Genomic DNA, 24,592 nt, shown 5'->3' with positions numbered 1-24,592 from the left:
CCTGTGTCGGCAAGACAAACCTGTGTTGGCAAGGCAAACACCCTACCCGCTGTACTATAGCTCCAGGCCTCCCCCTGTACATTTTGAAGGACCCCAAACACTCTCTTACTTCCTGCCAGAGTTTTGGGGATTCCCATAGATTTGAGATGTTCAAAACATTGTGCTTGTAGCACTTTTGTAGAAGCCACAAAGTACACTTTACACACTTCCCACTCCCTTGTCCAAACAAAATAGGTTCTACTGAGAGGTCCTGTTCTGACATTGTAAATTTTTATTAGTCATTCGATATGAATTTTACAAGGTTTCCAAAGATCAGAGAGAAACAGAAAGGTCTTCCCACATTCTTTACATACACAAAATTTTGTTGCAGTAAGCCTTTTGATATGAGCAGTAAGGCCTGAGGATGTAGTAAAGGTCTTCCCACACCCTTTACATACATAAGGCTTCTCTCTAGTGTGAATTCTCATATGTGCAGTAAGGACTGAAGGCAGAATGAAGGCCTTTCCCTATGTCTGACATTGATGAGGTTTCTCTCCACTATGAATCTTCCTGTGATTAGGAAGGGACCCAGATTCAGAGAAGGCCTCCCCACATTCATTACACACAAAAGGTTTCTCTCCAGTATGCCTTTTCATATGGCTAGTGAGGACTGTGTAACGAATAAAGGTCTTCCCACATTCCTTACACATATAAGGCTTCTCTCCACTATGAATTTTCACATGCACAGTAAGGGGTGAGGGCAGAGCGAAAGCCTTCCCACATGTCTGAAATTCATGAGGTTTCTCTCCACTGAGAATTTTCCTGTGCTTAAAAAGGTACCTGGATTGAGAGAAAGCCTCCCCACATTTTTTTTTTGCTTTTTGGGTCACACCCAGTGATGCACAGGGGTTACACCTGACTCATGCACTCAGGAATTACTCCTAGCAGTGCTCAGGGGACCATATGGGGTACTGGGATTCAAACCTGGGTCTGCCACATGCAAGGCAAACGCCCTACCCTGCTGTGCTATCACTCCAGCTCCCTTTCCCTCATTCTTAACACATCTACAGTGTCTCTCCTGTGTGGATATTTGGATGATCACACTTGTGTGATGGCTGACTCAAATTTTGTCCTTGCTGCTAACATCCCTGGACTTTTACCCTCTGTAGACTTTCCACCTGTCTCAGCATTCCCTCAGCAATGCAGGTACCACTACTCACTAGCGACTTTGTCACAGTGCACAGGATCAGAGACATTCCATCAAGGTTGCTTGCTTCCGTGGAGAACAGCAGAAGATTCCAATTATTTCTCGATTTCTTGAGCATCTCCATGTTAAAAAAAATGTCGAGCCCTGCAGGTGTGGTGCCTAACATTTCCACCGTGCTAATACAATTCCTAGCACATGTATGGCATTTCCAAGGAATGACCAAATGTTTCTGCAAGAAGGACTTGCAAAATTGACAGAAGTGAGGGTCATTGACATGTGTCAATTTTTTTCTCAACTCAATGAAGAGGCATATCAAGTTGAAATAATTCCTATACAGAACACAGAAGCACCAGTTTCAAGCAAAATAAAATACATCTGAGTTTGGGTTCAGTTGTTGCTCAATGTGGAGATCGGGATGCATGTATGAAGTCAAGGCTGCGTCCCCCTACAGCCGAGACTGCAGGGGCTAGTGAAAACATCTAATGGGGCAAATTACTGTCAGTATTAATGAAGTTTTTGTTCTTTTTTTTTCTTGTTTGTATTTATTTGTTGGGGCTGAGTCACAGCAAGTAGTGTACACAGATAAGTCCAAGTGGGGCTGTAGGACCATATAGCGTGCTGGGGATCGAACCCAGTTTCCATCCCTGGACAAAGCAGTGTGCTTCCTACTGCACTATCACTAGGGCCAACAAACCAGTTCTTTTCAACAGTGACCACCTGTGCTTACATTCTGTATCACTGTATCACTGTCATCTCGTTGCTCATCAATTTGCTTGAGTGGGCACCAGTAACATCTCCATTGTGAGACTTGTTACTGTTTTTGGCATTTCAAATACGCCACAGGTAGCTTGCCAGGCTTGCCATGCAGGTGAGACACTCTCGGTAGCTTGCCAGGCTCTCCAAGAGGGACGGAGGAATATAACCCAGATCAGCCGTGTGCAAAGCAAATGCCCTTCTTGCTGTGCTATTGCTCCATCTTACATTCTATAAAAGAAAAGATCACAGTATTATTTTGATATTTAAAATAATAGAACTTCTTCAATTCCTCCGCCCCTCTCGGAGAGCCCGGCAAGCTATCGAGAGTATTGAGCCCGCACGGCAGAGCCTGGCAAGCTACCCGTGCGTATTGGATATGCCAAAAACAGTAACAATAAGGCTCTCAATGAGAGACGTTACTGGTGCCCGCTCAAACAAATCGATGAGCAACGGGATGACAGTGACAGTGATAGAACCTCTTTCAATCTTAGAACTACAGATTTTATCACCCACTGGTGCTAAGAGCCTATTATTCCTGGCATTATGCTCTGGATTTCCTCCCTGCTGTGTCCAGAGTCTATAGATGTGCTGACAGGGACAGACGCCAAGTGCCCACCATTTAAGCCACATGCTTGATCCGAGAATCCCACCGGCATAATAATATTTATTCTGAACAAGCAAATCCTTCCAGCTCTCTTTTAATCAATGATCCTGTTGCACTATCAGAATGTGATAATACCAAATCCCAAAGCTGGGGTTTGAGTTTTGAAATCAAACAGAAGAGAATGTAAGAATTATTCAATGGAACATAGTAGAACGAGGCCCAGCAGGACGACTTCTCAATAGCTCTCACAATCCAAACAGGTCCATAGAAAAGGGTAGACCTTTTGGGGGGTGGGGGATCGCTGTCAGGAGGTTGGCATTACCCAAACTAATTTTTGGGTTTTGTATTTTGACCAGACCATGTAATGCTCCAGGGGACCGTATTGGATGCCGGGGATCGAAAATGGGTCAATGGCCTGAAACATGAGTGCCCTCCCTGCTGTACACGTCCTGGCCCAAATTAGCTTTGTTATGGGCTCATTCACTATTTAAAAACAAAGGCAAAAAAAATATTACTAAGAGGATCACGAGAGAATGGTAGATGCCATGTACTTTGCGTGAGGCAGAATTGCTGATTCCTGAGCACCGCCGGGACAATTCCTGAGCGCAGGGCAAGGAGTTATACCTGAGACCCATGAGGAGTCATGGGTGAGTATTGCTGGGCCCATAAACTAAACAATAAACTTCTTAGTATACTCAAAAACATACTAATGATCCGAGAGCAAAGATAAGCATGGTGACAGAGAGGGAAGAGGGGTCCAGCTGCTCCAGAAAAGGGCATCCCAACGTGGCAGGCTGTATCCCCACCCTGGTGAGACACAGATGGGAATACCAAGGGCTGAGATTCCCATGAATTATTCTACACACCTGACAGATAAGGAAGAATAATGACAAAGCCAAGAAAGTAAAACGCAGCGCCATTCCTGGATTCAATCCTCAGCATTCCATACGCTCCCCTGAGCACTACCAGAATGTTATTCCTGGATGCAGCTCAGAAGGAACCCCTGAGAAATGCTGTGTGACCCAAAAAGCTTTAAAAAAAAAGAAAAGAGAAGCTTTGCATCTCCTGGAGTCCAGAACCTACTGGATGAGCTTAACTGGGAACAAATAAAAATCAAAAGACACTGCCAAATGCTTTCCAGCCCAAGCACAGGAAGAATGTGCCCAGCCCCCCACACTAGGTGGGAATGACAGTTCAGCAGGGAGGGTGTTTGCCTTGCATGCTGCTGACTTGGGTATTGGGTACCCTCAACACCACCAGGGGTGATTCCTGAGTCAGGAGTGACCCCTGAGCATCTCTGGGTGGAGCTCAAACCTTCTCCAGCTAGAGGAAAAGGAATGCACCCCAAGATCCCTTTGATGAGAGAAACCCACCCTTTAGCTTTGATTCCTTTGGAATCAGCCTATGAAAGGAGGCCAGCAAAGGGCCTGCCTGGGGACATTCCCAGTAGGATCCCCCCCTCCCAACTCCTCCCAATGCAGTCCTTGGCAACCCTCTTAGCAACGGACTATTACCTAGGTAGAAGCCTTGTGTGAGAGCAGGTTGGAAAAAAGGGAAAAAGGAAGGACACGCATATGCTGCTCAAGCCCTGCTCTGCTTGTTCCCACAAGGCTGAGCTCATGTGTTGGCCGCATCTTCCCTCTTGAGTTGTGTACTTTCATATCCAATGCTGGGATGTGAGTAGGGGGTCTCTCTGCCCTTGGAAAAGCCCAGGTTCTCGCTTGAGCACTTTACTCTCCACTCTCTCCCACTTTTCTCTCTCCTTCCCTTCAAAAACCTCCAAATAAAATCTGTTTTACTTCACTGCTTGTCTACTCCTGAAATTCTTTTCTACAAGGCAACACAAGAGCCCAGTAATTCTGGGTCCCGGGTGGCAGAGGCAGATGCGAAGAAAGTGACAGTCGTTCTCCTCCCTGCTTCACATAAGCCGCTCATGGGGTCCACCCCCTCCACTTTGAAATTCCTTTCTTGGCCTTTTGTTACTTCAGCTGGAGGTGGGTCCAGCCTACTTTGGGTCTGTTGCCGACCCCGGAGATAGTCTTAATGGGGTCTTATTTCCAGTTTACTGAAAAGTTGTTTGTTGGTGTACAACATCTCACAATCTCAGGCCTAGCTAGGAGTGGATGTAAAAATTGTTTTTCTGTTACTGTTACTTTAAGTGACTATGCTTCCGATTATGTAACTGACTTTGAGACTGTTTCTGTTGACTAAGTTAATTTGCATATTCTGCCTATGTGGCTGAATATCATTGGTTAGAACATTAAGCTAGTTAATAAAAGGGGCTGAACAGGCTGCTCTGGGCACAGCACAACACCAGAGACAGTTTGTGATCCTCCATAAAGTATTTCTTTCGAGTGCATATCTCAATGCCTCAGACTGTCTAATCAAACCTTACTGCAATAGTTGTTTTTTGCAATTTCAGGCTATAGATATTTCCCAGGAAACTGACTGCCATTGGCTAAGGAAGGGAGCCTTCCCTAACAACTTGCCTGCCTACATCAAAAGTAGACCATCCACTATTCCCAATCCTACCTCCCCACCCCCCCATCATGAAGTTTTACCTAGGTAGAATCTCCAAGTGAGGCAGGTTGGAAAAACCCGGTAAAAGCCACCTTGAACAAAGGAAGGGCCACATATGGTGCCCAAGCCCATGTGTTGCTTGTGCCCACTTGGCCCAGCACATGTGGCACCCGCATCTCCCCTGTTGAGACTTTCATGTTCCCATCCGTAATGCTAGGGTGTGTGTGCAAGGGCTTCTCCACCTTTGGGGAAGCCTGCGCTCAAGAGCGCCTAACTCTGGACTTTCTCCCACTTTCTCTCCTTCCTCCCTTTCAAAGTCCTCCAAATAAAATGTTTTTACTTCACTGCTCGTCTACTTCTGAAATTCTTTGTGAGGAGAAACAAGAACCCAGTAGCCCTGGGACCCGGAGATGGTCAGAGGCGGATTGAGAGAAAGTGACTGTCTCCTCAGTGCCCGCCCACGGGACTAAGGGCCCCCACTTACGCATCTTTCTCAATAACTTCTCAGGAAAAAACTCCCTTTTTTCCTAAAAATCAATTAATGAGATAAATCTTTCCGCAAGAGCACTTGGTGTTGGGGCTGGAGCGATAGCACAGCGGGTAGGGCATTTGCCTTGCACGCAGCCGACTCTGGTCTGATTCTCATTTGGTCCCCTGAGTACAGAGTAATTCCTGAGTACAGAGTAACTGAGTAATTCCTGAGTAATTCCTGAGTACAGAGCCAGGAGTAACCCCTGAGCATCGCCAAGTGTGACCCAAAAAGAGAAGAAAAAAAAGAACAAGCTATTATTGGGGCTGGAGCGATAGCATGGCATGTAGGGTGTTTGCCTTGTATGCGACCGACCGGGGTTCCATTCCCACCATCCCTTATGGTCCCCTGAGCACCACCGGGGGTAATTCCTGAGTAGAGAGGAGTAACCCCTGATCATCACTGGGTGTGACCCCCAAAAAAGCAAAAAGCAAAAATAAAAAAGAGCGCTCGGTGTGTCCCAGGTGAGGGGCTGCCACCCCTGGCCACCTTCACGGAGTGACCTGGCCGCTCACAAGGCAGAGACCTCGGAGGTTCAGGGCGCTCAGAGCGATCACTCGGCGGACAGGCTTCCGGGACCCCTCTATTTCCCCTGGTTCCCCCTTCCCCGCTCCTCACTGGGGACAGCAAAGGCAGCTGAAGTTCACTTCCACACCCACCTCCAATGCAAGACTCCAGGGGGAAAGACCCGGATTACGGATTACGTGATGTCACCTACATTCCAGCCAGAGTTTTAAAGGGTCAGGTTTCAAATATTCCAGACCAAGTACTTTCTGGTTCATGTTTTTTTCCTTTTTTTCCCCCTTTTCTGAGATAGGATCAGGTGATCCGGGGGTCACCAGTTCCAGGATAGATGGAAAGTGAGAGACTGATGCCTGTCGAGCAGAAAGTCTTTGTTTTTATTAAGGGAATAAAAAATCAGGACCTTGGCCTAGCCCTGCCCCACCAGCCTCCCTATCACCCCCCTCCCCCACAAAAATTGCTTAGAAATCACTCAGCGTTAATACTTAGATACACATAATGTTTTGCGTTTATTCATTTGTTTGGGGGGGATGTAATACAGCAGTGCTGAGGACTTATTTCTCTGTGCTCAGGAATCACTCAAGACTGGACTGAGGAACCCTCTGGGGTGACAAGCATGAAACCTGGGTGACCTACTTCCCTGTGGACTATTTCTCTGGGCCCTGATATTAATTTGTATAGCGGTTGGGCATTCGCCTTTCACGCGGCCGACCCAAGTTCGATTCCTCTGCCCCTCTCGGAGAGCCCGGCAAGCTACCGAGAGTATCGAGCCTGTGCAGCAGAGCCTGGCAAGCTACCCGTGTGTATTGGATATGCCAAAAACAGTAACAATAAGTCTCTCAATGAGAGACATTACTGGTGCCCGCTCAAACAATTGATATAATTTGATCTGAACTTATATAACTGAACTTCCAGTTCTTGAGTATCTTCCCCTGTTCATGTTCATGGTTACAGATGTGAGGTAGAAACTAAATGAATCACGTGGACCAGAGTGGGGTCAAGAGTGGTCCAGAAGGGGACTCAGGGATTGGTGATGACTGGAAAAATATACGTGTAAGCAGAATTCCTCTGTGTGTGTGCGTGTGTGTGTGTGTGTGTGTGTGTGTGTGTGTGTGTGTTCAGAGCCATTGATACTCTCCATTTACTCCTTGACAGTTGTGTTTGGCCAACACTTCAAACAGTGCTCAAGTTTGACAATACAGTGAATTCAACAGGGTTCTAAATGGATCAGCCACATGAACAGTCCCTTCACCACTGTGCAGCTGAGTAGTCTTTTAGTAGTTTAGTACTAGAAGGATTTTAACCAGCTAGAATTAAATTCTTCAAAATTTGAATCAGTGGGCAAGAACAATTGTATGGCAGGTGTGCAGGAGAAAGTCTCTTTTTCAGACATGTTGACCTATTATTTGACTATGACAATTTGTTTTTTGTTATAGTAAGAATATGAAGTTTAGAAATTTACTTTTCAGTTAATGGAGTTATTCCGTAAATATGCTGATTTTCTTGTAACCACTCCACTAGAGCGGCAGCTTGTGATGGAGCACAAATAGGAACAATGGGTTAGGGTCCCCAAAAGTGAGTTGGTTAAAGGTCAATATTTGATTGCTTTATTAGCTTTTTCTTGCTTGTGTAACAATGTTTGGTTCACCGTGCTTACATAAACTTACCAGGAGCCAGGAGATGGGCCTAGTGAGTTAAACTAATTTTGTGGGTGCTTATGAAAATGACAGGTGTGCCAGGGTGTGGTTTTTCCTAACGAATGGCCTGTGCTTCTGCTGGGAGGCTGCTGCTATGCCTAGCAGGAAAGCCCCCAACTGGTGTGAATACACTCCTCCGAATTGTATTTTCTTCATGTCTCGGGTACTCTTTTGATCATGAATCCTCAACATTTTGGGGCTCATCTGGTATTTGATGCTGTGGGGACCCCCCATATCCTAGATTCCTGAGATGGTCACAGATCCTTCAATGATCTGCTAGTCTGCTAAGGATCTTCTCTCTAGTCCTGTAAGTCAACTCTCTGGGATGGTGTGGAAGGTTGGACACAGTGCAAACTCTCCCATCAACTACTTCCTCTATCATACCGCTAGTACATTACCATGCATTGTCGTCCAGTTGTTCATCGATTTGCTCGAGCGGGTACCAGTAACATCTTCATTGTGAGACTTGTTGTTACTGTTTTTGGCATGTCGAATACACCACAGGTAGCTTGCCAGGCTCTGCCATACAGGCGGGATACCCTCAGTAGTTTGCCAGGCTCTCTAAGAGGGATGGAGGAATCAAACCCAGGTCAGCCGTGTGCAAGGCAAACACCCTACACGCTGTGCTATCACTCCAGTGCCACACTATCATGAAAACTGGCAAACCAGTTCTTTGAAACAATTACCATTTGCTCTTGCTTTCTGTAGAAGGAAAAAAGTCAAAGTATTTCACCGATATGAAAAATAAGAGTTTCCTTAAGCTTCAGGACCTATGAGACCAAGGGTCTTCTACTCCCTATATTAGGCTCTGAATTTCCTGCCTGTGGTGCCTAGAGACCACAGATGTGGTGGCAGAGATCAAGCCCCATCCCCACCTTCCGAGTCAGATGCTCGAACCATTGAGCTATCCCCATCGGCAGGCATAATAATATTTATTTTGAATATGCGGATCTTATCAGCTCACTCAGATTCAGTCACCCCCATTCCCATGTCAAATGGCAACAATCCTGAATCTGTGGCTTGAGTTCTAAAATTAATCACAAAAGCAAGGTAAGAATTAGTCAACAGGTACCTAATTGAACAGGAATAGCAGGTGGAGGACATCTCTAAGGTTCTCACATCCAAACAGGCCCACAGTTAAGAAAGGATCACTGTGAGGAACTTGGCAATCCCCAGACTGGCTCTATTGATTGTTTCTTGAGTAGTCCCGGTGATATTTGGGCAATTGTATGAAATGCTGGGGATCAAACCTGGTTTGGTCACATGCAAGGCAAGAGTCCTCCCAGTTGTACTACCATTGTATAGGCTCACTCATTCACTATTTTGACATAAATGAACAGAATATTTCTTTTTTTTTCTTTTTAAGTCACACCCAGCAATGCACATGGGTCACTCCTGACTCTGCACTCAGGAATGACCCCTGGCAGTGCTCAGGGGACCATGTGGGATGCTGGGAATCAAACTCGGGTTGGCCACGTGCAAGGCAAATGCCCTACCTGCTGTGCTATCACTCCAGCCCCGAACAGAATATTTCTTAGTAGGTTAGAGAGAGAAGAGTTAGTAGGGCATCTGCCTTGCATGAGGCTGATAGTGGTGGATCCCTAAGCACCACCAATAGCAACCCCTGAGAACTGAGCCAGGTGGACCCTTAGGCCAATCCAGGCAGATTCCTAACAACCTATAGGGCCCCTAAAAAAGCCAGAAGTGATCCCTGAGTGCAGAACCCAGGAGCAAATCCTGAGTCCTGCTGGTCTGGCCCCAAATAAAACAAACTAAAAAAGAATTGAGGCCAGGAAGACAATGCAAAGGACTGGCGAACATGTGCTGCATGAAGGAACCTTTGGGCCTGAAGCCAGGAGACACTTGATCTCCTAAGATCCTCTTGAAGGAACTCCAAGCACAGACACAAAACATCCTCTGATGGGGTGAGAAATAAACAAACATAGCAGTCAGAGCGATAGTACAGTAGGGAGGATGTTTACCTTGCGTGCAGGGCACCTTGGTTTGATCCCCAGCATCCCATATGGTATCAGTAGGAGTAAGAATCAGTAGGAGTAATCTCTAAGTGCAGAGCAAGGAGTATCCTTGAACATCAGTGGGTGTGGCCCCCCAAAAAAGAAAAAGAAAAATATTTTAAACCACCACACTCCAGGTCGCTTTCCGGACACTCAGGCTGAACCTCACATTTGAGTGAAGCCCCAAAGAATCAGATAAAGCAGAACTTTGTGACTTTGGACTCCAGGCTCAATGAGACCCGGAAACAAGATCCTCTGTCTGCCTCCTCCAATCTCTGCCACGCCAGGGATCTAACCCAGAAGACCCACCCTATCCACGCCAAATAAATACCTCATCGGCCGACCTCCACTACCTCCACTACCCAGCCACCGCCACGCTCCAGGCCGCTTTCCGGACACATCATAGGACACTTACTACCCATTTTCCAAATTTTCCGCACCACATGTGATGGGGTTCAAATATAGTGTGAACCATGGGAACACCTGTAAGGGTAATTGGAGGTTTCCCTAAAGGCCTCCATCCCTCTCGGAAAGCCCGGCAAGCTACTGAGAGTACCCCGTCCACACGGCAGAACCTGGCAAGCTACCAGGTATATATTTGATATACCAAAAACAGTAACAACAATGGGTCTCATTTGCCTGGCACCAAAAGAGCCCCCGATACCGTAGGGTTAAGAAGGATGAGCAAGGAGAGGCTGATAAAATCTCAGGGACAAACTAGACTGCCAAAACAAAGAAGGACTAAAATGACTGTCTGTACTTTCAGTGCACGTACGCTGGCATCAGAAGCATCCATCGAGGACCTGATGATGCAAGCGCAGAAGATCAAGTACGACATCATTAATCTGACTGAAATGAGAAGGCATTGATCACATCATGCCATTTTCAGCATTGGAGAAGAACTGTTCATTGGAACATGCAACAACAGAGGCGTCGGTGGTGTCGGTGTCCTTGTCAACATGAACTTGGCCATGAGCATTGATTCATTCGAATGTCTAACAACCCAAATCAGATGATTATGCTTGAATAGATGTGGCTCACTGCCGGCAGTTTCTATCTTCATTGTCTACGCACCAACATCCAACTACAATGAAGAAGAAATTGTGAAGTTCTACATGGAGCTGGAGAAGTTCTATAAAGAAGACCACACTTCTATAAGATCATTGTCAGTGATTTTAATGTCAAGATAGGACCAAGAAGGTCTCCTGAAGAACTCTACATTGGGATCCATGGCCTAGAATGGAACAAACAGGGTGAGAGACTGTCTGAGTTCATCATGTCAACCAAAACCATCCCTGGTAACTCACAGTTCTACAAGGCCGAATCTAAACATTGGACATGGGAGTCACCCAGGGACAGTTCCACAATGAAATTGACTACATCATATTCAATCGACGGTTTTGCCTAACCGATGTTGCTGTTGTCCCCAAATTCCAAGAGGGATCAGATTACCATCTCTTTCGTGCAAAATTCTACGTCATAGAGTGGGAAGAAAGGACTGAAAAGTTTAAGTTTAAAAAGAGAACTCCCAGAATAACCACCAACTGGGAGCTCTTTGGCACTATTGCATTAACATGAGAAGATGCCATCGTTGACAACATCGACAAGGAATATGATTGACTGGTTCAGCACCTCCATGACTGCATGAAGAATGCCGAGAGTGGGAAAGCCACAAACAGATGCTTGTCTTCGGAAACTCTCAAGCTCATTCACCAACATGGTTTGGCATGAACCTCAGGCAATCGCAAGCTAACATCTGAGCTTGCAAAGCTGTGCAGAAAAGTGGTAAAGGAAGACCTCAAAGAGAGAAGAGCATCCATGTTGGCCTATGCAGCAGAAGCCAAGAAAAGTATTCGCAATGCTCGCCTGTCCTTAGCCAACTATAAGACCAAGATGCCTGCCCTCCGACGTCTTGATGGATCTATCACATCTTCCAGAAGGGCAATGGAGAGGATTATTCACAACTTCTACTCAGATCTCTTCAACAGCCACATCCACCGCCCACATACCAAATTCTGCAGGATGGATGTGTCATTCCCAATGTCCTCCCTTCTGAAATCCAACATGCCATTCCGTCGGTAAAGATGTGTACAGCACCCGGTCCAGACAAGGTCAGAACTGAACACCTGAAGAATCTGCCACCAGTACTCATCAATACACTGGCTCGGCTCTTCACATGCTACCTGTCCAAATGCAAGGTTCTATTCCAATAGAAAACCAGCAGGACCATTCTGTTGTACAAGAAGGAAGAGATCCATGACATCAGCAACTATCACCCAATCTGCCTGTTGTCCATCGTCTACAAGTGGTCCACTTGAGTCATCCTGAATAGAATAGGCAGAACACTAGATGAAGGACAACCATGCGAGCAATCCAGGTTCCGAAAAGGATTCAGCATGATTGACCATATCCACACAGTAACCAAGCTCACTGAAGTTTCGAGAGAGTCAAGATGCTGCTCTGTCTAAAGTTCATCAATTTAAAGAAGACCTTTGATTCTGTTGAGACTGAAGTGGTCATAAAAGCCCTAGCCAAAAGGGCGTTCAAACTCAGTACATCAAGATCCTCCACGAGCGGTATTACGGATTCGCCATCAGGATCTCACCATTCTACAAGGAAGTGATCATTGACATAAAGAGAGGGGTTCAGCAGGGTGATACCATTTCCCGAACTCTTCAGTGCCACCCTCAAGAACGTCATGTGACGACTGGAATGAGAAGGAATGGGAGTGAAGGTAGACGGTCAGCAACTACACCACCTCTGCTTCGCTGGTGACATTGTTCTAATAACACCAAACATTAGCCAAGTGGCACAAATGCTGGCCAACTTTGACCGAGAGTGTGGAAATGTTGGACTCAACATGAGGAATGACTTGACACCAGAACTGCGCAGGAGGAAGAAAGCAGCGTGGAGCACCTTCAAGAGCATCAAAGAAGTGGTTAAGACAACAAAGAACCTCTGCTCTGGACACATCTTTTAGACTCCACCATTCTTCCTGCACCAACATATGCCTTAGAGACCCGGGCTCTACGAAAAGAGGATGAGAACACAATTCAGGTATACCAAAGAGGAATCAAAAGAGCTATGCTTGGAGTATCACGTCTCACTCAAGTGAGAGAAGGAATCCGGAGTTCCGACCTCTGTTGATGATCAAGAATCATGGACACTGTCTTATTTGCCAAGGTGTCAAAAATCCGATGGGCCAGACACATAATGCAATTTAGAGACGACCACTGGACTAGACCTGTTATTGACTGGATTGCACTGGATGTCAAAAGACCACGTGGTCGCCCACCTATGAGATGGTCAGACTTCTTCGTCAAAACCCTGAACAGTTTGAGGCTTTTCTTGGTCCTGGAGTGAGCAGATACCATTGGGCTAGCAGATACACTAGCACGAGACAGGGACGAATGGAGACATTACTGGCGCCAGCTCGAGCAAATCAAAGATCAATGAGATGACAAAGTGATGACAAGTGACAAGTGATTTTAAACCATATGAAATCAAGAAACTATGACAAATTTACAAAGTAGATTAAATTTGGACTCATTGGGGATGGTGAGGCGGTTGGTGGTACCTATGGGAGAGCTTTAGCTTTCAACCTACTGAGAGGGGTGCAAACCATGTTACCCCCATGATATCCCAAGCACTGCAGGGACTAACCCAGCTGCATAGAGACAGCTGCATGTGGACTCTGGCCCCCAAACAAAACCAAAAGCAAAACTCACGACAAACCCACAAATTATGTGTGGTCCAAGAGGTTGTTGATTTATCAATGGAAGGAAATATTTAGAGAACCTGAGTGGTAGCACAGCATGTAGGGCACGTGCCTGGCATGTGGCTTACCTGGGTGGATCCCCTGGGTGGATCCCCTGGGTGGATCCCCTGGGTGGATCCCCTGTATTCCATATGCATCCCAGAGCTCACCAAGAATGACTGAGTAGAGAGCTGGGAGTAAGCCCTGAGCATCGCCAGGTGTGCACCAAAAACAAAAACAACAACAACAAAAAAGAGTTAAACTAGAGAAACAGCTATCAGAACAACTTTCAAATATTCAACCATCAGAATTATAGGCACTGTTGAACTCAGAGCCCCCACCTGACCCCCAGGAGCACACATGGATCCGTCCGGCACATTCAGCCCCACATGACTTTCACCGACGCCTATGGCTTGCAGGTGCTGGTAGGTCTCCAGAATCACGTCCCTTTAGAGCTTCCTCTGGGAGGTGTCCAGGCACATCCACTCCTCCGGGGTGAAGCTCAAGGCCACTTTGGGGAAAGTCACTGTGTACTGAGCCAGCGCACACAGGAGGTGGGAGTGAGGAACCTTCCCCACTTGGTTCCCTGGTCTGGGAGGACATGACCCTCAAAACCCTAGAGGGGCTCAGGCCATCCCCCTCTCATTCTCTCCCCCAGAGGAACCAGCCACACTCCTGACTGATAGTCCCCAGTGATCCCTCCAAGACAGATCTGCTAAAATGTGCGGACGCTATGGAAGGTTTCTGGAGGTGCTGGCCTACACACAGTCACCTCAGGTCCAATCCCAGCACGGCTACTCTAGTGAGCACTGCGAAAATAACACCCAAACAAGACCCAGCAGGACACAAAAGAGCAACCCTGGGTGCGGCCCCAAACACTAAACACCACCCACCTCTCATCTCACATCCCCACAGCCATGGTCACTAGGGATGAGTACTGGACGATGTCCAGTGAGTGACTCAAAACTGTGCATGGACATAAGTACCTGTAGGACTCACAACTTATGGTTCAGGGCCACCCCAATTCCTTCTAGAAGTAGGTAAAAGTTACTTGATCCCCAATAACTGTCAGCCTCCGAGATCCTTCGATCCATCTCCCTGGGACCCACATGCCTGGAACTGCGCATGGAGCAACGTGTGAATGAGAGACTGTGTGACTGAGCAGGGAGGACAAAATAGGGGAAATGCATGTACTGGGGCCCAGTGATAGTAGCTGCCAGGGCGCATACATAGCCAGTACACCTTGGGGCTTCTCTTGACCGTCAGGTGTGAATCTAGAGTGAGGAGCAAGAGGAAACCCTGAGCACCTCCACTGTGGCACAAAAATAAATATGAAAGAAAACAAAACAGAAGATGGAGTAGCAGGAATTCCTGAGAGCAGAACCAGGAGTAAGCTCTGAGCATCTCCAGATATGGTACAAAAATAGAAACTAATATTAGTTTCCTTTCCATCCACACACCAGAACCAAGTCACAGGATGGCACTGCCGGTAGTCAATGAAAGGACAACTAGGTCTCTTGCTTTAGTGGGGCTGGGACCCTGCCTCTCAAAGTGACTCTGAGGTTGTACACTAAGGATGCCGGGGCAAAGGCTCCAGAACAGGGACCAGTGTAATGCCGGGTTGGGAGGGTCTGGCAAGCCCCCTAACTGCAGGTCTCAGAAACCCAGGACCTGTAGCTTCATGTGCTCAGCCCTGCGCCCACCCACAGGTGCCTAATTGCAGAGCTGGAGGCGATCGTGGCCGCAGGGGTCCCCCAGGATCACGCACTCACACCCACAACCCCTGCACCCTGGTACAGCCCGCACTGCACCCCCCAAAGCTCCGTGTCCCCCTAAATCCTCTGATGCATCTTAGTCCCCAGGAACCTACAGGATATCAGGAAACAAGTGAAAAACAAGCACGAAAGAACCAGGCAAGCTGGTGTGGACCCACAGCACACAATGTGGAGACTGGGAGGTGCAGGGCACTCATGGGAGGCCGCTGGCATCTGATAGTGCCTTCAGAGTTCTCCTTCCAACACTGCCCATCACTTCATCCATTACCCACGTGACCAATGGAGGTCTGAGCCACCTGACTGTGGCAAGGAAGGAAAATATATCCCAAAGCCCAGGGCTGTGAATTTCATTTTGACAAGGCCAGACTACAGGTGCGGAGACAATCTTTTTCATACCCAGGTGAGTCTGTCTGTGCTGGATGCGGGGATAGGTCAAATAAAGGAGTGTAAAGGCAGCTGCTGGAGTGCTCAGTCACTCAAAGTGGGGCTGGGTGTCAGGAGAAGTCCCCTAATCCTATACTGGGAAGTCAAACATTGAACCACTGTTTTCCACAAAAGTCCATCAGGAAAAATGTAGGCGGGATGATTCAAGGTAAAACAGGCAGGTAGGGAGCAAGTGGGGCAGGGAACAATGAGTTTCTCCAGGAAGTCATCAATTGAGATGGGGTGAAAGCAGTGATTCTGAAGTCAGCCCTGGAGATGCAGAGAGGAACTGGCCTAGCAGCAGCCCAGATTGCTGGAGAAACACTGGAACAGGAGCAAAGGCTGGTAAGAACATCAGAGAGCACTGTCTGGCCAACGCTCTACCCCCTGACAACACGCAAGCAGTGGACTCTCACCTACAAGGAAAATCTAGGAGGCAGTTTCAGAAATAAACCTAAGAACTGCCAGGTATGCCCCCTGCTGCCCAAAAACATAGTTCAATAAATCAATCCCAGGGTATGGACCAAAACTAAGAATGGAGGCATACATTTATCAAAAAGGGCAGACAACCATACTGGTCGTTTTGCAGCTTTATGTGTTTTTTTTTTTGGACATATCTAAATCATTTTTATTATCCTGGTGACTACTAGATGGTTGGGATTTAGCTGCTTCCAAATGCAAAAGCTGTCTCCTAATACAACTGAAGTTGGGGGGTGGGATCCAGGAAGGTAACCGCCCTTTATTGTTAAAAATCACAGCTGAATGGAATTGCGTGCTGACAATGGGGAGCTTGGGGGCTCTCCCATGTTCCCACCATCTGGAAAACATTTGATTCAAAGGGCCCCTTCCATAGTTTCAAAGCAGCAGCAAACGTTATTTCTGTGCACAGTAAAGCCCATTTCAACATTCTCCAATTCAACCTATAAAAAGCCTTGCTAGGGCCATTTTCATAACATACTTTTTGTATCTTTGACCTCCACTACCCAACCGCCAACACCTCCAGGCTGCTTTCCATATGCTCAGGCCAAGCCTCACGCATGAGCGACCATGTTCTTGGACTGCGTGGCCACTCCCTACCCATTTTCCATAAAATCATAGAGGGAAATATATATATGCCTCTCTTGAGAGTCCATCAAGCTACCGAGAGTATCCCACCCGCACGGCAGAGCCTGGCAAGCTCCCCGTGGTGTATTTGATATGCCAAAAACAGTAATATGAACAGGTCCTATTCCCCTGACCTTGAAAGAGCCTCCAATTGTTGGGAAAGACAAGTAAGGAGAGGCTGATAAAATCTCAGGGCTGGGACAAATGGAGACATTACTGGCACCTGCTTGAGTAAACTGATGAACAATGGGATGACAGTGATACTTTTTGCAAATATTAATCTTCAGTGCATATGTATATTTAACAAAAATATGAATACAAGGAGTGTAGAAATGATACAGCAGATAAAGTGCTTGCTTGCACAGGGCTGACCTGCATTCGAGCCCCCATAAGAATACCTGTGCCTGCCCAGGTATGAATCCCTGAGCTCAGAGCCAGGGTAACGCCTAACCCCAGTGGGGCGTGGTTCCCCAAAGCCTAACACAGGAAATTCTGAAAGTATCCATTTTATAAAGGTTCACTGCAGCATCATGGTAGATTTCTGCCATAATTTCCACAACCTAGGGACTCTGGGCCAAGCCAGAGTGAGAGCAAATAATGACACAGTGGTGAGCCGTGACAGCTCCAAGCAAGGGGTGTTTTTGTACCTGTTTATTTAGTCACCTTCCTCCTGCTTCCATCATCAAAACTCGTAACTTACAAGTTAAAATACACGGAAGTCCAAGCTCGAGGATACTGGCATAGCTGCAGCCTGGATGATAATCACTTTCCCTTACAGTACTGACGTTAGGAGAAACCTGTCCAAGCAGGCAGCATTATGTCCTTCTTGGCTCCACTTTTGTAGCACCCCTGACCCCCTTGTCCAAAAGAAACTTGCTATACTGACAGGGCCTGTTCCGACCTTAGGAATTGTTGAGGGGATCGAATCATCCCATATTAGTTTGTTTTTGTTTTCTTTTTGGGTCACACCTGGCAATGCACAGGGGCTACTTCTGGCTTTGCACTCAGGAATTATTCCTGGCGGTGCTCGGGGGACTATATGGGATTGTGGGAATCGAACCCGGGTTGGCCACATTCAAGGCAAATGCCCTACCCGCTGTACTATCGCTCCAGCCCCCAGTATGAATTTTTATATGTTTATAAAGGCTTGAGGGGAACAATAAGCTCTTCCCAAATTCCTTACATATATCAGAGTCCTCTACAGTGTGCATTTTCATATGCCTAGTAAGGTCTGAGAGCAGAGTGAAGGCCTTCCCACATTCTTTACATATATATGGTTTGTCTTCGGTGTGAATTCTTCTATGTACTTTAAGTCTTGAGGATCTAGTAAAGGCCTTCCCACACTCCGGACATATATAAGGCTTCTCTCCAGTATGAACTCTCATATGTCTAGTGAGGGCACAGGGCAGACTGAAGGCCTTCCCACATGTCTGACACTGATGAGGTTTCTCTCCACTATGAGTTTTCCTGTGCTTAGTAAGGTTCCAGGATTGAGAGAAAGCCTTCCCACATTCTTTACATATATACGGTTTCTCTCCCGTGTGAATTCTCCTATGTATATTAAGTCTTGAGGATTTCGCAAAGGCCTTACCACACTCCTGACAAATATAGGGCTTCTCTCCAGTATGAATTTTCATGTGTGCAGTAAGGCTTGACGGCAGAGTGAAGGCCTTGCCACATGTCTGACATTGATGAGGTTTCTCTCCACTATGAATTTTCTTATGTGCAGTAAGGCCTGAGGACAAAGTGAAAGCCTTCCCACATGTTTGACACTGATGAGGTTTCTCTCCACTATGAAAACTCCTGTGCTTAGTAAGGCACCCAGAATCAGAGAAGGCCTTCCCACATTCCTCACAAACATAAGGTTTCTCTCCAGTGTGAATTCTCCTATGTACGGTAAGTTGTGAGGATCTAGTAAAGGCCTTCCCACACTCCTGACATATAAAGGGCTTCTCTCCAGTGTGAATTCTCCTGTGCACCTTAAGTTTTGAGGATGTAGTAAAGACCTTCCCACACTCTGGACATATATAAGGCTTTTCTCTAGTATGCATACTCATATGCATATGAAAGCCTGTTAGCCTATTGAAGACCTTCCCACATGTCTGACATTGATGAAGTTTCCGTCCACTATGAATTTTCATATGCCTAGCAAGGCCTGAGGGCAGAGTGAAGGCTTTCCCACATGTCTGACATGTATGAGGTTTCTCTCCAGTATGAATTTTCCTGTGTTTAGTAAGGGATCCAGATTGAGAGAAGGCCTTTCCACATTCTTTACAAACATAAGGTTTCTCTCCAGTATGTACTGTCCTATGTTTAAGAAGGCTTACAGAAAGACCATATGCCTTCCCACATTCCTTACATACAAAAGGTTTCTCTCCAGTATGAAGATTCCTGTGCTCAGAAAGACGTGAGAGGAAAACAAAGGCCTTCCCACATTCCTCACACACATAAGGTTTCTTACCAGCATGAATTTTCTTGTGATAATTAAGGCTTGAGGATTGAATAAAGACCTTTCCACATTCTTCACATGTATAAAGTTTCTCTCCAGTATGGATTCTCCTATGTGTAATAAGATATGAGGATCGATCGAAGGCCTTCCCACATTCTTCACAAGCATAGGGTTTCTCTCCTGCAATTACATTTACATCCATATGGTCACGACGCAGTAAACCTTGACTCAAAGTTTGTCCTCGGTGCTGAATTTTCCGGGGATTCTGTCCACTGTGGGTTGCTAAGGGAACACCACGGTGCTGAGAACATGGGGAGGCTCCCCCACATTCCTTACACTTAGATGGGTTCTGCTCATGCTGACTTTGCTTGCGGGTCCATTGGCGTGAGGGACTCGCTATAAACAGTGCTCCTCTCCCACAGTCCAGGGGCTGCCTCACTGAAGGGGGTTGTGTCCGTGGACTAAGAACAGACTCCAAGGACCTTTTCCCAGGGGAGGGCTTCTTCAGAGTGAGGTCACTCTCGCCATGCTGATCACCCTCAAAAGACATCCCGCCTGTCACAGCATCCTCATGGTGATGAGACCATGATTGCTCACTTGAGACTTTGTTACAAAGCACAAGATCAGAGACATTCCACTGGGACTGGCTGCTTCCCTGTGAAACAGCAGAGGATTCCAATTATTGACATATTCACTGAGAGTCTTGTCAAAAACACTGAGCCTTTCAGGTGTGGTCTCTAACATTTGCACCACACAAATGCAACTGCCAATATGTGGATTGTCTTCCTATGGAATAATGTAATGTTACTGTAAGTTGGACACTCAAAATTGATGGATGCAGGGTCATTAAATATGTGACATTTCCCACCTTTAACTTAATGAAGAGGCACATCTGGAAATAAATCCCTCTGTAGAAAACTGATGCATCCGTTTCAAGAGAAAATAAAATACATCCACATGTGTTTGGTTAAAGCTCAGTGTGGAACCTGTGATGCAGGGGTGAAGGCAACACTGCATTGTTACACAGCTGAGACAGACGATGGGGCCATTGCAAATATCTCACCACAAGTGATCTCTCAGGATCAACGACCTTTTTTTCGTTCTTTTTGTTTTGTAGTTTCTATTTATTTTGGGTTGGGTGGGAGGAGAGGCACACCAAGCAGTGCTTTGGGATCACTTCTGGTGGGTCTCTGGTAGCCATAAGGAGTGCTGGGCATGAACCAACCATCCATCCCTGTGCAAAGCAAGTATCTTTCTTACTGCACTATCTCTAGGGCCCACAAACTAGTTTTTTTTAAAAAAAAACAATCACCACAGTCAAGCAAATGAAAACTCACAGTAATTTTATATATGATTGATTTCAGCACCTAGTGAAGTTAAGGGCCCCCTACTCCAAGCATCAGGCTTAGGAATTCCTCCCTGACATGCCCAGTCCTCCACCTTTAACAATCACATGCTTGGTCCACTGAGCTACCCCGCTATAAAATTTATTCCGAATTAGCAAATCTTACCAACTCACTCGTACTTGACGACCCCAATCCCAAATCAAATTGCTGTAATGCCAAATCCTGAAGCCACGCTTTCTGTGCTGAAACTGAACACAAATGCAATTTAAGAATTTGTCAAAAGAAACGTAGCAAAATGAAGCAGTGCAGTTAGAGGACATCTCTGTGGTTCTCAAAGTCTAAACAGTCCCACAGATAAGAGAAGATCTGGTTAGAGGATCACTGTGAGGATCTTTGCAGTCCTACACTAGCTTTTGATTTTGCTTTTTGAGCAGACCTAAAGATGTTCGGGGAACCATATGTGATGCTGGTTATTGAACAAGGTCACCCACAGGCATTGCAAGGCACTTCCCACTGTACTACCACTTAGGCCCATACTAGCTCTGTTATGGGCTCACTTATTCAGTATTTAAACAAATAGGCAAAAAATATTTTGCAGGTATAGTGACACTGCGGTTGTGCAGCCAAACTGGTAAGGCACAGACGGGCAGACCAGGGGCTGTGAATCTCATGGACTGACAGATTAGCAAAAATAACAACGAAGCCTAGAAAGCTAAAGTGGGGTAATTTCATGATGCACAGTCCAGGAAATGATGGGCAGCTTGAGCGTGGCACAGACACTTGGATTCAGGAGCCTGGGGCCTCCGGGGTCAGCAGCTTGTTTCAAACACACTCAGGGCACCCACACACTGCACAGGGCCCGAGCCAGGGAGGATGCTCAGACACTCACCTGCACACAGGCCTCTCCTACCCGGCCTTAGGGCTTTTCCTTCCAGCCAGGAGATCACTGCAGGCTTCACCCCAGAATGCCCTGCTCCCAGAGACAGAGGGACAGATTAGTGGCAAGGAAAAGGTGACAAGTAAACCCCAGTTTCCCTGACATAACCAGGGAAATTACTGAAAAAGCACGAACAGAATGTCAGTTTGCAAAATGCCACATATTTGTGGTTATCGAGAGGTAAGACCAAGTTCCAATTTATGAGTGAAACAGGTGGGCCCTTCCTATTTATGTACCTTTATATACCACAAATATACCTTTATATACCACAAATACTACAAAAAAATAGTATAGCCCCGGTCTTGCATATGGCTGACAGGGGGTTGATCAGCACAATATGTAGTTTGTTTTTGTTTAGTTTGGGGTCTCACCGGGCTATGCTCAGGGATTATTCCTGACTCTGTATTCAGGAATCACTGCTGGTGGTGCTCGGGGCCCACATGGGATGCTGGGGATTGAACCCACACACGCTGCTTGCAAGACAATCACTTTCCTCCTGTACTGTCTCTCGAGGCCTGCCACCACATGGAGTTTCCTGAATCCCTCATGAAGTCATCACTGATTTCAGAAAAACCAACCGCTTAATAAATCCAAAAATGGCCAAAGGTGCCAAAAGACCCCAATTTTTCTTTAAGCTAAAGAAGAAAAAAAATAAACAGCAGATGGCGCACTTGAGTTTCTCACGGCCAATCCAGGTTTGATTCCCAACATTCTCTACTCTCCCTCAGGCCAGCCAGGAGTGATCCCTGAGTGGTGAGCCCAGGAGCAAACCCTGAGTCCTGCTGAAGTTTCCCAAGAACAGTTAGAAGTGACTCCGATCACATAAATACAGCAGCATCTGATGGGGTGAGTCCCAAGATATCAAAGCCCCTGTGGTGGGAGAGATGGTACAGCACACAGGATACAAGCGCTGCACACACTTAATCCCAGGCCACCCATATGGTCCCAGAGCTCGGCCAGGAGTGATTCCTGAATACACAGCCAGGAATAAACCCTAATCCCTGAAGGGGAAGAAAAAAAAAGCTTTGACTTGAGGACCTGGTGCAAGAGTAGTTGGGGGTGAGGCACCAACCTTTTAAGCTGCCAAGCGGGTTCAATCCTCGGCACCCCCATGGTCCCTGAGCACTCTTAGGAGTCATCCTTTAGCACAGAGCCAGGAGGATTGTGGACTGTGCCCCCAAAACAAAGAAAATAGCATAACCAATTAAACAGACTGAAGTTATGTGTAGTACACAAAGTAAATAAATTTATCATTGGAAGGAACTATTTAAAGGGACCTGAGCGATAGCACGGTGCACAGGGAGCTTCTCATGCACAAATTTGACCCAGGTCAATCCCAATCACCCCACAAGAGTGATTACTGAGAATAGAGCTGAGAGTAAACCCTGAGTATCCTCAGGTGAGGCCTAAAAAGAAAACCAGGGAAGGAACTAGAGGAACAGTTACCACACGGCTGTCAAATATCCCGGCCCATCACGGTCACAGCTACTGTTGGACACACAGCCGTGGCCTGGCCCAAGGAGCCCACGCGGGTCTGTCCAGACACAGTCAACCCCACACTCCTCTCACCGACGGCCCGCAGGTGCTGGTAGGTCTCCAGCATCACGTCCCTGTAGAGCTTCCGCTGAGAGGTGTTGAGGCATGTCCACTCCTCCGGGCTGAAGTTCACAGCCACGTCATGAAAGGTCACCGCATCCTGAGCCGGCACACACAGGGGGTGGGAGTTAGGGCCTATTCCCACCCTATTCCCACTGCTGTGAGGCCAAGACCCCAGGGCCCTAGATGTCTCTGGGCCTCTCCCCTTAGGACGAACCAGCCTCCATATGCACTCCCTTCTGACTGATGGGCACCAGAAGTCACACTAAGGCAGTGGAACTGCTCAAGTGGGAGGATGCTATACTAGAAGGTTCTTGGAGGTATCTGCCTTTCATAGTGACCCCAAGGCCAATTCTAACACCACTGGTCCAGTGAGCTCTGCAGGGAGGAACACCTGAGTGCAGACCTGGCAGGACCAAAAAGCGGGTCCCTGGGTATAGGAAAAACCACTGAACACACGCCCCTGTGCCCCCACAGCCCGTGATCACTAGGGAAGAGAATGGGACAGTCCATGTTCAAAGAGCAACTCAAAGCTGTGCGTGGACATGTGTGCTTGTAGGAACTCAAGGTTCAGGGGCGCTCAAACCCCTCTTAAAGAAGGTAAAGTATCTTGATTCCAACATCTCTACTGACTTCAGAGATCCTTGGATCTCTCTCCCTGAAATCGGTGCATGTCCAGAACTCCACACACAACATAGTGTGAACATGAGACTGTGTGACTGAACATGAGACTGTGTGACAAACCCTAATCCTAACCCTAACCCTAACCCTGGAGGCTCTCCAGAGTGGGAAGGACAAAATAGGGGAAACGCATGTCTTGGGGCCCGAGTCACTGTAGCTGTTAGGGCACATATGGGTGGAGCCAGCACACCCAGGGGACTCTGATTCCTGTCAGTTATGAATCCAGAGCACAGAGCCAAGAGGATGGCTGAGCACTTCCACTGGAGCACAAAAATAAATACAAAAGAAAACAAAGAAGCAGGACGGAGTACAGGACAGCAGTTCCAGGGAGAGCGGGTAGGACTGGGAATCCCTGCCTTCCCATATGGTCCCACAAGCACTGCCAGTTACAAGGCCAGAGTGCAGAGCAAGGAATAATTCTGAGATTCATTTGTTGTGCTCCCCACCCCCAACAAAACAGAAAAGCCAAGAGGCCAGCCTTGGACCCCAAGTGCCCCGTATGGTCACAAAACCTGGCAGGAGTGATCCTTGAGCACTGAGCTGTGAGTACTCTTCATGCACCACTGGGTTGGTCCCAAAGACAAACATAACAAAACAAACAGACAAAAAAGTGGCTGCAAACAGCAGAGTGGACCGCTCTGATCTGAAGTCTCATCCCAGGAATCCTTCCTAATGAAACCTGAGACAGATGGCCC

The 24,592-nt window shown here is 47.0% G+C and overlaps 1 protein-coding gene across 2 annotated transcripts in view; it reads right to left on the bottom strand.

Annotated features, from left to right (window-relative positions):
* Positions 1–248: 248 nt before the first annotated feature.
* Positions 249–24,592, bottom strand: part of LOC101544717 (zinc finger protein 345-like) — a 48,223-nt gene continuing 23,879 nt past the window's right edge. The window contains exons 5-9 of one of the 2 annotated variants that reach the window (XM_055129564.1): positions 23,190–23,316; positions 21,573–21,653; positions 20,849–20,931; positions 19,350–19,992; positions 249–2,170 (exon numbers count right to left, since the gene is read on the bottom strand). In XM_055129564.1, coding sequence (XP_054985539.1) covers positions 2,151–2,170; positions 19,350–19,992; positions 20,849–20,931; positions 21,573–21,653; positions 23,190–23,316 — 954 coding nt within the window. In that variant the 3' untranslated portion in view covers positions 249–2,150. Of the gene's footprint in view, positions 2,171–17,524; positions 19,993–20,848; positions 20,932–21,572; positions 21,654–23,189; positions 23,317–24,592 lie in introns of those variants that run through there. The other variant, XM_055129563.1, reaches the window with a different exon arrangement.

This window comes from Sorex araneus, chromosome 2 (genome assembly GCF_027595985.1).
Source record: "Sorex araneus isolate mSorAra2 chromosome 2, mSorAra2.pri, whole genome shotgun sequence".
NCBI classification, from domain to species: Eukaryota; Metazoa; Chordata; class Mammalia; order Eulipotyphla; family Soricidae; genus Sorex; species Sorex araneus.
This window is presented reverse-complemented; position numbering and strand designations above follow the sequence as displayed.